We start from the raw sequence: 14,268 nt of genomic DNA, 5'->3' as shown, positions 1-14,268 counted from the left end.
ACAAGCAAAGGAACTTTCCTTAACTGAGCATATGACAATGAATACCTTGGAAGCATGTCGACTATAATTGAACCTGAAAGGAAACGGAAGGTACTTAAATCCTGGTACTCTTTGGGAGAGCATGTCTGACCTATGTAAGGAAATGCAATCCTGACACTCTTTTAGGGAGTAAAGAAGCATATGGAAAGAGCAGAGGGGATGGATGACTCTCACCCAAGGAGGACTATTAAGCTCATATGACATCTCACCATTAGAGAAGTAACCATCTCCTCTGCCCCAAGAACCTGGTTACTCTAAATAGGTTTTCTTTTCCTTTTTATTTTTCCGGGGTTTTGCTCATCTTTTTTTCTTCCTTTTTTCAGATAAGGGATGTTTAGAGGAGTCTATTTTATATTTGCCTGAAGGACTTTAAAAAAGATTTATGAGATGTCCAAGGTTGTTTCTATAATCCTGCACTCCATATTACAAGAACAGTTTCCATATTTTTCATGGTTAATTTCCTACTACTTCCGGAATGTTTGAGAGCTAGGAATCTGTCGCTTAGAAAAAAGGACATTTTAATATGGTGTAGCAACATTCTGCTAGTACCTACTGTAAGGGTACCAGCACACAGGAAGCTGCCAACACAGGTTCTTTGGTCTTCTTTACTAAGGAAAGCAATGTTAAGGGGTTAACAATCTTACTTTAATCCAACATACAAATATCACTTAGTTCAGGGGAAAAAGATCAACCCCCTGAACTTCAAGGGGGTTGATACAAACAGAAATTGCAAACATCAACAGACAGACCTTGTCTGATTCAAATCATAATTCATAGTTACCAGAGAAACACCAATATCTGGGTGGCAGAGCTGGGGGACAGTTACATCTTGACCAGAGTCTCAACACTCCTTCCATGAGTGTGCCCCAAAAGTCAAACTCCAAGCTCCCCTCTATTATATCCTGTTTGGAGTCCTGAGGGCTCTCAACTCACCCAGGCTGGGTGTGGGGGACTTCCACATCCCCAGTATCACATCATGTACAAATCAATGACTCCCAATTGTCTCAGTGCTGAGAAATATTCCAAGACAAAAAGATCCCACTTTATCTGCCCCATTCAAACACAGGCCAGAATCATTAAAGGCACTTAAGAGAAGAACAGCAAAAAAGTCCCACCTTAATTACTATTACATACACACACTCCTTTAACACTATGATAAGCCATAGGGCCCATCTTTACAGTAAGAAATCAGGGAGGAAGAAGAGAAAAGAACTTGTTTGTTTGAAATACAATTGCCAGTACAATGAAGTTCAATTCACATATATACATGTGTGAATTATGGGGCAAAGCAAGCATTATTCTGGCAGAAAGAGAGAAAGAGGGAGAGAGGGAGAGACAGAAACTGAGACATAGAGAGACAAAGAAAGAGACAGAGACAGAGAGACAGACAGAGAGAGACAAAGACAGGGAGAGAGACAGAGAGAAAAACAGAGAGAGATAGAGAGAAAGACAGAGAGAGAAAAGGAAGGAAAGGGAGTGATAAAGAAATAGAGAGGAAAGAGAGATAAAGAAAGAGGGACAGAGAGAGAGTGGAGTGGAAAGAGAGCAGAAAACAGATGACATTTCTGCTGACTTGGAAAAGAAGTAATCACTTCTACCAGCTAATTGTTATTTTTTATGATTTGATAGTCTGACTCAGGACAAACTGTGAGTCTGAAATGAGCCCACAATTCTTTGACACTTGAATGTAGCCTCTGTTATATTTGCTACAGGGATTTTTATAGATGTGATGATGAACAGAAGCTTTGTGGATTTGTTGATGGACTCTGGTGAGGACAGAGATGATATTGTTGGTTGCCAGAAAACCATCTTTAGAGGACATCAGAAAAGCTTCTTTTTTTAAATAATCAGAAAATAATGTACTTAGAGCAGGAGCCCCAAGAGCAATCTCTGTGAGCTATACTATGAAAATGTAGTTGACGCATCTTAGTTGTATTGGCCGCCTTCACCCAGAAGAACAGTAGCGACATGGAGATAGAAATGACTAGAGGAAATGATTAATATCCGTGCATGAAGCACCAGCTCTAAAAGATCTCTCCCAACTTCTGCAGTTAGCCTTATTTCTGCTACTCACAATTGGTATACTCTTATTTGCTAGGTTTATTTGCTTTAGAATGGAGACTCTATCTCCCTCTGTCTACCTTTATGCCTTAGGATAAAACTATACAGATGAGGAAGTTGAGTCCAGATGACAGAATGACAGGGATTAGCACACAAGAGTTCCCTCAAAAATTCCTCCAAGCAGATATAAAAATGTGCCAGACCAAATCTTAGAGAAAACCTGAGAAAAAGCTAGGATGAGACAGTTTTTCCTGCTCAAGTCAGGAGAGTGAGACAGACAGAGAAATATCCAGATACTAGTCTGACCTGGAATTTGAAGGGCATGGAGAGCTCCAGAAAAGGTTGAGGCTATCTGCCCCCAATACTCTATTCAAGCAGATCAGAAAGGTTCCCAAATCCCTACATATTCTCTCTCCAGTACAAGACTGGAGAGAACTCTGGAGGACAGAAGAGCTTGCTTTGTAATTCTGGGAATCACAGGACCTATGTTCAAAATTTTCTCAGCAAATTATACTTGCTAGTTTGCATGACCTTGTGGCACTCAGATAACCTCAAGGACTTCCATTTATTCCTTTGTAAAGACAGTGGGATGATGACCATTAATTTCATGTTCAGTTCTAAATTCTGTGACCCCAGGATCAGATTACACCCTTCCCTGGTACCAGAAGACAGACTTGTGGAACCTTAATTATATGCACACTGAAGCTCTGTGTCCTTCAGCTCAATATCTGTTCTCAGAGCTCCCAGCCCCATCTAATGTTCTTCCCACTCACCTGAACATATGACACTAGCATCTCTTGTATGGTAACAATTATTCTGACCCCAGGGCCTTGCACGGCAGTCCCACAGAAAGGACTCTGTCCCTTTGCACTGTACATCATCCAACCAGATGGGTCCATTTCCTGGGCCAAATGCAGCCCATCTTGGGGCATGCAGAGCAGAGCCACAGCCCAGCTGCTGACAAACCACATCAGCATCTTCTGGGCCCCAGTAGTCACTACATACTGTTCCCCAGGAGCCATTGTACCAGATCTCCACTCGTCCAGAGCATCGACCCTCTCCTCCCCTGAGTCGGATTTTGTCACTGTCTGGAAAAGAAATAGAAATTGAGGGAACACCCAGGCTGAACAAATGCTGGTATGTGATTATGATGGAATACTATTGTGCTACAAGAAATAATGTGTGGGATGCTCTCAGAAGACATGGGAAGACTTTCATGAGCTGATGAAAAATGAAATGTACTGCGTACAAACTCAGAGTAATGTTGTAAGATGATGAGCCAGGTAAGACTTACCTGTTCTTAGCAATACAATGATCCAAGAGGATTCTAAAGTACTTATGATGAAAAATGCTATCCATCACCAGAGACAGAACTATTGGTGTCTGAGTGCAGATTGATGCATGCTTTTTTTTAACTTTCTGTATTTTTCTTGAGTTTTGTCTATTTTTTTTACAACATGACCTCAACATGACTATTATGAATATGGTTTGCATGACTACACATGTATAACCTATATGGAATTGTTTGCCTTCTCAATGCAGTGGGGGTGGGAAAGGAGGAAGGGTGAGAATTTGGAACTGAAAGTTTTAAAAATGAATGTTAAAATTATTTTTACATGTAACTGGGGAAAAATAAAATACCAAATAAATGATTAATTTTTTTTTTAAATTTCCAGAGACGAGATGGGTTCACAAGTGAATTATACCAAACAACAATTAATTCCAGTGCTGTATTAACTATTTGGAAAAACAGGCAAAAAAGAAATCCTACCAAATCCCTTTCATGACACAAGTATGGCACTGATAAATAAACCAGGAAGAATGAAACGAGAGAAAGAAAATTATAGATCAATTTCCCTAATGAATATTGATGAAAAAATTTTAAATAAAATATTATCAAGGAAATTACAGCAATATATCATAAAGTTATTCATATACTATGAGCATGGGGGATTTATACCAAGAATGCAAGGCTGGTTCAATATTAGGGAAAAATAACTATAATTAACTATGTAAATAACAAAACAAATACAAATCATGTGATTATCTCAATAGGTGCAGAAAAAGATTTTGACAAAATACAACACTCATTCATATTAGAAATTCTAGGAAGCATAGGAATAAATAGAGCTTTCCTTAAAGTGTTAAATAGTATTTATCTAAAACCAACAGCAAGTATTATCTGTAATGGGGATAAGTTAAAAGCCTTTTCAGTGAGATCAGGAATGAAACAAGAATGCCCACTTTGAGCACAATAATATTCAACATTATACTAGAAATACTAGCTATAGCAATAAGCAAAGAAATAGAAATTGATGAATTTGGAAGAGGCAATGAGGACACACAACTAACACTCTTTGCAGAGGGCAAGAAGATATACTTGGAGAATCCTGGTAAATCAACCAAAAAATGCTAGTTAAATAATTAACAACTTTAGCAAAATTGCAGGATAAAAAATAAACCCACATAAATCATCAGTATTTATATATATTACCAACAAAGTCCAGCAGGAAAGGATAGAAAGAGAAATTCCATTTTAAATAACTGCAGACAATATTAAATACTTGGGAGTCTACTTGCCAAGATAAACCCAAGAACTATACGAACAAAATTACAAAATACATTCCACATGAAGAAAGTCAGAATTAAACAATCAGAAAAGTATTAATTGCTCATGGATAGGATGAGCCAATGTAATAAAATGCCAATTCTGTCTCAACTAATTTACTTGTTCAATACCATACAAATCAAACTACCAAAAATATTTTTAAAGCTAGAAAAAGTGATAAAATTCATCTAGAAGAAAAAAAGGTCAATAATATCAAAGGAATTAATGTTTGAAAAAGGTGAATGAAGGTGGCCTAGCCATACCAGATCTCAAAATGTATCACAAAGTAGTAACCATTAAAACAATCTGGTACTGGCTAATAAATAAAGTGGTGGATCAGTGGAATAAATTAAATACACAATACATAGTAGTAGTTGACCATAGTAATGTTCTATTTGTTAAACACTAAGATCCACAATTTTGAAACAAGAACTCACTATTTGACCAAAACTGCTGGGAAAACTGAAAAGCAATTTGGCAGAAAATAGGTATAGACTACCACCTGACACTATACATCAAGAAAAGGTCAAAAGGAATATATTATTTAGACTTAAAAGTTGATACTATAAGCAAATAAGGGGAGCATAGAATAGATTACCTATCAGATCAGTGGCGAAGGGAAGAATTTATAATGAATCATTTTGATTACATTAAATTTTAAAAGTTTTTACACAAACAAATCCAATGAAGCCAAGATTAAAAGGAAGACAGAAAAAAAGGAAAAAAATGATAGCAAGATTCTCTGATAGACTTGCTCAAATACATAGAGGACTGAATCAAATTTTAAGAATAAAATCATTCCCCAATTGATAAATGGTCAAAGCATATGAACAGGCAGTTTTCAGATGAAAAAAGTCAAAGCTATCCATAGTCATATGAAGAAGTGCTCTAAATCACTATTGATAAAAAAAATTAAATTAAAACAACTATGAAGTACCACCTCACACCTATCAGATTGGCTAATACGACAGAAAAGGAAAATGATAGACATTGAAGGGGATGAGGGAAAACTGGGACACCAATGCCCTGTTAGTGGAGTTGTGTACTGATCAAATGATTCTGAAGAGCAATTTGGAGCTATGCCCAAAGGGTTATAAAATTGACTATATCATTCGACTCAGCAATCACTAATAGATCTGTATCTAAAAGAAATCAAAGAAAAAAGAAAAGGGACCTGTTTGTACAAAATTACTTACAACAGCTCTTGTTGTGGCAAGAACTGGAAATTGAAGAAATGCCCATCAATTGAGGAATGGCTGAACAAGTAGTGGTGGATGATGGTTAGCAAATAGTATTATGCTGTTACAAATGATGAGCAGGATGCTTTCAGAAAAAAACTTGGAAAGACATAAATGAACTGGTGCAAAGTAAAGTGAGCAGAACCAGGAGAATGTCATACATAGTAACAATAATATTGTATGACAGTCAACTGTGAATGACTTATCTATTCCCAGCAATACAAAGATCTTGGATAATTCTGAAGTACATATGATGAAAAATTTAATCCACCTCCACGGAGAGAATGGATGGAATCTGAATGCATATCAAAGCATGCTATTATTTTATGTTCTTGATTTTTCTGGGTGTTTTTCTGTGTTTTCTTTCACAGCAATGACTGAAACAGAAATAGGTTTTGCATATGTATAACCTTTAGCAAACAGCTTGCCTTCTCAAAGATGGGGGAGGAAAGAGAATATAGGAGAGTATTTGGAAATCAAAATTACAAAAAATGAGAGCTTAAAAAATTTTAAATGTAATTGGGAAAAATAAAATATTAATTAAAAGAGACAAATTAAAGATAATCACCAGAGGGACAACACTATCATTAAGGTGACAGATAATAAGAGGTTTCTGTGTAGACAATAGGACTCTAGTTGGGACTTCAGTGAATCCAGAATATGCAAAAGATAAAGATGAAGAGCGAGAGAATTAGAAGCATAGGGAGAACCAGTGAAAATGCACAGTCAGAAGATAGAATGTCTTCCAGAAAGAATGGAAGAGATGAATGTCACTGGATTAAAAAGTATGTGGAGGAAAAGGTAGGAGGGGGCAGGGATGTGAAGAATTTTGAATCATAGGGAGTTTGATACTTGAATCTAGTAGTAATAGGGAGCCACTGAAGTTATTGTTTGGGTGTGGGGAGGTAACATGATCAGACTTGGCTTTAGGAAGATAAATGTAAGAGCTGAGTGGAGGATGGACTGGAATAGAGAATTGAGACAGTGACCAACCAAAAGGCTCTTGCAATTGTCCAGACATAAAGTAACATGGGCCTGCAACACAGTGGTAGCAGTGTCAGAAAGAAGAAGGGGACATGGATGAAAATTGTTACAGAAGTAGAATCAAAAGGACCTGGAAGGAGCCAAGATGGCAGCTGGAAAGCAGGCACTTGCGTGAGCTCCCCACCACTTCCCTCCAAAAACCTATGAAAAATGGCTCTGAACAAATTCTAGAACTGCAGAACCCACAAAATAGCAGAGGGAAGCAGGGATCCAGCCCAGGACAGCCTGGATTGTCGCTGGATGAGGTCTATCCCGCATGGAGTGGAGGGGAGCAGAGCTCAGCGTGGGAGGCAGCAGGAACAACCACACCAGGAGCCAGGCAGGACAGGCCCTAGCACACTGAATCAGTGAGCTGCGGCAGTTACCAGACTTCTCAACCCACAAACACCAAAGACAACACAGAAGGTTAGTGGGAAAAGCTGCGGGGGACAGAGTTCGCAGTTCAGCCACTTCCCAAGGGGCAGCAGGGGTGGTGCAGCTACAGAAATACAACTGCAGTTACTTCCAGCCCCAGGCCTATGTGGTGGGAGGAATTAAGTGGCGGATCAGAGCAGGAGTGCAGAACCTGCTGAAGATTTGCATCAGGTCTGGGTTGGCAGTTCTTGAGGAAGGAGGAGTGCTGGTGTGGCAGAGCTGGTTGTATAGAAATAGTTCTGAAATCAACAGTGCATCCCCTCAAGCTTAGAACAAAGTACTCTTTGCTCTACAAGCAGTCATACCCCGACGAAAAACTCAAGGGTCAAGTAAGTTGGCTGGGAACATGGCTAGACAGCAAAAACACACCCAGATTCAGTCTCAGACTCTAGAATCCTTCTTTGGTGACAAAGAAGACCAAAACATACAGCCTGAAGAAATCAACAAAATCCAAGAGCCTACACCAAAAGCCTCCAAGAAAAACATGAACTGGTCCCAGGCCATGGAAGAGCTCAAAAAGGATTTGGAAAAGCAAGTTAGAGAAGTAGAGGAAAAATTGGGATGAGAAATGAGAATGATGCAAGAAAAATATGAAAAACAAGTCAATGACTTGCTAAAGGAGACCCAAAAAAATACTGAAAAAAATATTGAAGAAAACAACACTTTAAAAAATACACTAATTCAAATGGCAAAAGAGCTCCAAAAAGCCAATGAGGAGAAGAATGCCTTGAAAGGCAGAATTAGCCAAATGGAAAAGGAGGTCCAAAAGTCCACTGAAGAAAATACCACCTAAAAATGAGAATGGAGCAAGTGGAAGCTAGTGAGTTGATGAGAAATCAAGATATTATAAAACAGAACCAAAGGAATGAAAAAAATGGAAGACAATGTCAAATATCTCATTGGAAAAACCACTGACCTAGAAAATAGATCCAGGAGAGATAATTTAAAAATTATTGGACTACCTGAAAGCCATGATCAAAAAAAGAGCCTAGATACCATCTTTCAAGAAATTATCAAGGAGAATTGCCCTGATATTCTAGTACCAGAAGGTAAAATAGAAATTGAAAGAATCCACAGATCGCCTCCTCAAATAGATCCCAAAAAGATAACTCCTAGGAACATTGTCGCCAAATTCCAGAGCTCCCAGGTCAAGGAGAAAATACTGCAAGCAGCCAGAAAGAAACAATTTGAATATTGTGGAAAAACAATCAGGATAACACAGGATCTGGCAGCTTCCACATGAAGGGACCAAAGGGCTTGGAATATGATATTCCGGAGGTCAATGGAGCTAGGATTAAAACCAAGAATCGCCTACCCAGCAAAACTGAGTATCATGCTCCAAGGCAAAATATGGATTTTCAATAAAATAGAGGACTTTCAAGCTTTCTCAGTGAAAAGACCAGAGCTGAATAGAAAATTTGACTTTCAAACACAAGAATCAAGAGAAGCATGAAATGGTACACAAGAAAGAGAAATCATAAGGGACTTACTAAAGTTGAACTGTCTGGTTTACATTCCTACATAGAAAGATAATGTGTATGATTCATGAGACCTCAATATCATAGTAGCTGAAAGGAATATGCATATATATGTGTGTGTGTGTGTATGCATATATATATACATATGTGTGTGTCTATGTACGTATACATGTAGATATATATGTGTATATATGTATATATATATATATATGCACACAAAGGGCACAGGGTGAGTTGAATATGAAGGGATCATATCTAAAAAAATCAATTTAAGGGATAAGACAAGAATATATTGAGAGAGGGAGAAAGGGAGAGATAGAATGGGGTAAATTATCTCCCATAAAAGTGGCAAGAAAAAGTGGTTCTGTAGGAAGGGAAGAGGGGGCAGGTGAGGGGGAATGAGTAAATCTTGCTCTCTTTGCATTTGACCTGAGGAGGGAATACCATACACACTCAATTGGGTATCTTACCCCACAGGAAAGAAGGAGAAAGAAGATAAAAAGGGGGGATGATAGAAGGGAGGGCAGACAGGGGGAGGGGATAATCAAAAACAAACATTTTCAAAAAGGGACAGGGTCAAGGGAGAAAATTCAATAAGGGAGATAATTTAGGAAGGAGCAAAACATAGTCAATCTTTCACAACATGAGTATTGTGGAAGGGTTTTACATAATGATACACATGTGGCCTATGTTGAATTGCTTGCCTTCTTAGGGAGGGAGGGTGGGTGGGAAGGGAAGAGTGGAGAGAATTTGGAACTCAAAGTTTTAAAAACGAACATTCAAAAACAACAACAACAAAAAAAGTTTTTGCATGCAAGTAGGAAATAAGATACCCAGGCAATGGGGCATAGAAATTTATCTTGCCCTACAAGAGAAGAAGGGAAAGCGTGATGGGAGGGGAGTGGGGTGACAGATGGGAGGGCTGACTGGAGAGCAGGGCAACCAGAATATATGCCATCTTGGAGTGGGGGAAGGGTAGAAATGGGGAAAAAATTGGTAATTCAAACTTTTGGAAAAATCAATGCTGAAAACTAAATATATTAAATAACTTTTTAAAAAAAGACAAAGAAAAAGGACGTGGAAGCTGATTGCATATGATGGGGCAAAAGAGAGAAAAGAATTGAGGTTGACACTAGGGGACTGTAGGGGATGGTGATGGCCTCCACGTTAATAGGCAAATTACAAAGATTGGAAGGTTTAGGGAGAACTACCAAGTTCAATTTTAGACATATTAAATTGAAGAGGTCCAATAAGGAGTTGTAGATGTGAGACTGGAGGTCAGGACATAGGGTAAGCTTGAATGGAAAGATCTGAGAATCATCTGCATAGACAGGGTAATTTAACCCAGTGGAGCTGATGAGATCATCAAGTGAGATAGTATAGACAGTGAAGAGAAGAAAGTCCACAAATACACTTGGTGAACATCAATATTATTGGTGGTGGTGGGGAACCTGAGGAGATTGAGGAGATGTCAGATAGGTAAGAGGAGAACCAGGAAACAGCAGTGTCATGAAATCCTAGAGGGAAGAGAATATCAGGGTGAAGATGGTGACTGCCAGTGTCAATGGCTACAGAGAAATTGTAAAGTACAAGAAATGAGAAAAATTCATTACATTTGGCAATGAAGAGATAGTTATTGCTTTGAAGAGAGCTCTATCAGTTGAATGATGAAGCTGGAAGTCAGATTACAAAGTAAAGATGAAAGTGAGATGAAACACAGTGGAGTCACATATATTAGGGAGCCTTCAAAAGGATTGTAGCCACCATTGGATCAGCTTCCCTGGAAACCTTCTTTGAAAGGTGTCATTTGGACCATCAGAAACTAGATGGACAATGGACCATAGGAAAGTGCTTTATCAACTAAACTTTTCATATTAATCAAACATATCAAAATCCAGGCTATTGTTACTCTTGCAATAAGACATCTTATTACAATAACTTCCAAATTGGTCTCTGTGTCTCCAGTCTTTCCCTTTTAGCCCATCTTCTAAATCACTGACACGCTGACCTTGACACTACCCTGCTCAAAAATCTCAATTGGCTCCCCCTTTTTTACCTCTAGAGTAAAATACATACACCTTTGTTTAACATTTGAAGACCTTTCTAGTTGCAATCTGTCCAATCTAGTTCCAATTTATCTTTCTAGAATTATTTCAGATTATTCTTCCTCGTTTACTCTGTGCTGTAGTCACACTAGATTATTTTCTGTTTCCCATACACAATATTCTATCTCCCATCACCTTCCTTTTGCAGTTTGTCCCTCGTACTGGGAATGGTCTCCTTATCTACTAATGGCTCTTGGAATTCCCAGATCCCTTCACATCTTACCTCAAATTATGTCATCTAAACCTCCTGATTTCCTAATCATGACAATTCTTAGGACTCTTCTCCCTCTGAAAACAGTGACTGTCAGGATACCCTGTATACATTTTGCCTTTACTTGTAAGCATGCGTGTTTCCCTTCCACCCCTAGTATCTCTGTATCTTCAGCATTTCCATGGCACATAGCAGGTGCTTAACAGATGTTTTAATCAAAAAAGATTTTTCTTGGGAATCCAACCTTGTCTTGCCTTCTGAATACATCTAATGCCTGCTTTGTACATCCCAAAGCTAAAAGGTATGTGTATCCTTCCTCTCAGTGAGAAGGGGATGAAGCAGTAGGGAGGCAAGACAAAGGGTGGGAGAGGGCCATGAAATATTTCACACTTCAGAGCAAGAAAACTTCTTAGAGAAAATTCCTCCAAGTCCCTCTTTTTGACAGGAGAAAATAGTGAGGTTGAAAGTGGAAATTAACTTTCTGAAATTCACATTGCTAGTGGCAGAACCAAGGTTTCCTGACTACAACCAGGCTAGTTTCCACTATATCTAAGAGTTTATTTTATGGAAGGAATAGGGGCTTGTAAGTTGCTCAGTTTTTTCCCTTGCGAAGGAGTGAATTCATCCTTATTGAGCACCTACTACGAGCAGGGCTTGACAATGCTGGGTATGCAAAAAAGGCTGTGAAATTCTAAGCACTCACAGGAAGCTTATAATGAGTCGCTTTGGGAGTACAAAATTAGAGGCCAATTAGAGGAGTTTAGGGACTCTTGAACCTCTGGCCAGATCCCAGCTCCACTCCTCTCTGTCCATTTCAGTGATTCCGGGGAGTCATCAGGTGACATTACTCACTCTCAAATTCATCATCTATAAAATTGTGATGGGACTGACCACTCCCATAGATGCTGGGAGGACTCATTCCACAGAGAGGAGTTCAAAACTACCTTTGGAGCAAAATATTTGCAAAACACTCCAGTTAAAGGAGGGGTCCAAGCCCTCCTGGATGCTGAAAGTGATTGGTATAAGTCTTAAAAGTAAAACCCAAGTTTGGGGCTCAGACATAGACAACATATACAGAGTTATTTAGATCTTGTAGTAGCTGATACCAGTATTTCTCCGCTACTGGTCACAGAGGCCATACATAACCTGCAGGTCATTTCACAAACTAACAATGATCTCTCCCAGCTACTCAGCCCAGGCCAAGCCAGCACAAACTCAACGAAGACTCTTTTGGCTAATGGGTCAGGGCAATTCTCTGCTTGCTTCATGTGTGAGCCTTTCTTTCCATATACTCATACACATGGCAATGATAAGAAATTTCCTTCAGTCATTTAGAAGGATGGAGAGGCACTGAGATGATACCCCAGAGCTGCCCAAAGGAAGGATGATAATGAGGCATAAAGTATGCAGTAACGGGTCTTCCATTAATTCCTTGACAATCTGCCATATTAAAAGTCACATGAAATCTCAGACCATTCCCGACACAGTAGGGGACTATAATATCTAATTCTGGGTTTATATGATTATCTAATGAATAACCTCCCTCCAAACCTAATTATAATCCCTCAAATTGTAATTCCCTTGTATTCCCCAAAACAGATGGTAAATATCGTATTATGACTTTCTGACTGATTATTTTTCCCCAAGCCCAGCAACCCGGTCGAACTTAGTCCAACTCTTAATAGTGCAGACCCTGTGGAAGAAGGAAAGTGAAATCTTACCAGAGTTGGTCACTAGCAAATTGAAGAAAAGGAGAACTAGAGTCTGGGCAGTAGGAAGTCTCTCTAAGGCCATCCTGACATCCCCAGTCCTAGAGCTGTCTTGAAAGCACCAACTCCTCTTGAGAGACCCCAGAGCACTGAATGAGGGAGGTACAGCATTAGGAGAGGAGTATAAAGATTCAGCTCCTGACCACACCACCTGTGCTGGGAGCCAATAGAAACTCCTTTTACCATTTCAGACAGTATCAGAGATTTGATCTGCCACAGCCTGAAATTCAAAAACGAATTAAATTCTTACCTCTACATATCTCCTTATATGAGAGAAGTGGTCTTTCTGATGAAAATTCTGTCTCTGAGGATTGGAAGGATACGTGCATCTCAGAAGAGGGTTAAAAAGCTACATCTGTATGATTCTACCTATTTTGTGGGGTCCATCTCAGTTTCACAATCAGCAAAATCAGAATCCAGTCACAGTCAGTGATGTGGTCAGTCACCCAGTGCACTACATGGGTCAGATCAAGGGGCATCTTCGATACAATCGGTTTTATTTGATCTTATTAAGTGGACCACTTCTCATTAGATACAACCCAAGGCATCATTTTTAAAAGGAAAAAAAAAGTTAACTTCAATACAAAATTGGGACCAAGAAAAAGATATGATTTTGGGATTGGAGAAAATCAATAACCTCATTTAGGACCAGGAGTACTAGGAGTGAAGAATGTAGAATTTTGAGGGATGCAGACAAAAGGAACCTAGACAAACAGTGCATTGGATTCAAGGACTGTCTACGTATTAAATGCTAAATCCAAGCAAGGCCTATGATGGACATCACTGGCCCTGGATTGGGTCCTATTGAGCCCTGTGTGACTTGCTACATTACACAAATCCTAAGACTTTGTGCTGTTTTTCCTTTCCAAAGGTTTAACTTCAGAATAGAATTAAGAAAAAAAATCTTTCTATGAGGCTTTGGGCAACATTATCCAGGAGATAACTACCTTGGGTCCTTGTGTAATGGTGGGAAGGTAGAAACAAGCCCATAATAAGGCTGGGGAGTGCAGAAATAGAGAGTTGATGTCTTATCTAATAAAGTGATTTACTGGTAAGTATGTTTGCATATGTGTATGTGTGTGTGTATGTGTGTGTGTGTGTGTGTGTGTGTGTGTAAAAGGTGATTAGCTATTGCACATCATATTCTACCCTCTTAATTTGTTATGGGCACTAGTACAGATTATTCTCTAGGCCTGGAACTTCCTCCCTCACATTTCTGTTTCTTGAATTCCTGCTCTTCCTTCTAGACCCACCTCAGGTGTCTCTTCCATGAAACTTTCTCTCATTTCAAAATTTTCTAT

At 39.0% G+C, this 14,268-nt stretch overlaps 1 protein-coding gene across 1 annotated transcript in view; it reads right to left on the bottom strand.

Annotated features, from left to right (window-relative positions):
• Positions 1-14,268, bottom strand: part of LOC118857996 (antigen WC1.1-like) — a 66,074-nt gene that overhangs the window by 33,684 nt on the left and 18,122 nt on the right. The window contains exon 6 of the mRNA XM_036768437.1: positions 2,874-3,188. Within this exon, the coding sequence (XP_036624332.1) occupies positions 2,874-3,188 (315 nt within the window). The remainder of the gene's footprint in view (positions 1-2,873; positions 3,189-14,268) is intronic.

Source organism: Trichosurus vulpecula, chromosome 7 (assembly GCF_011100635.1).
Source record: "Trichosurus vulpecula isolate mTriVul1 chromosome 7, mTriVul1.pri, whole genome shotgun sequence".
Classification (NCBI taxonomy): Eukaryota; Metazoa; Chordata; class Mammalia; order Diprotodontia; family Phalangeridae; genus Trichosurus; species Trichosurus vulpecula.
The sequence above is the reverse complement of the archived record's forward strand: the minus strand, read 5'-3'. Positions and strand labels throughout refer to the sequence as shown.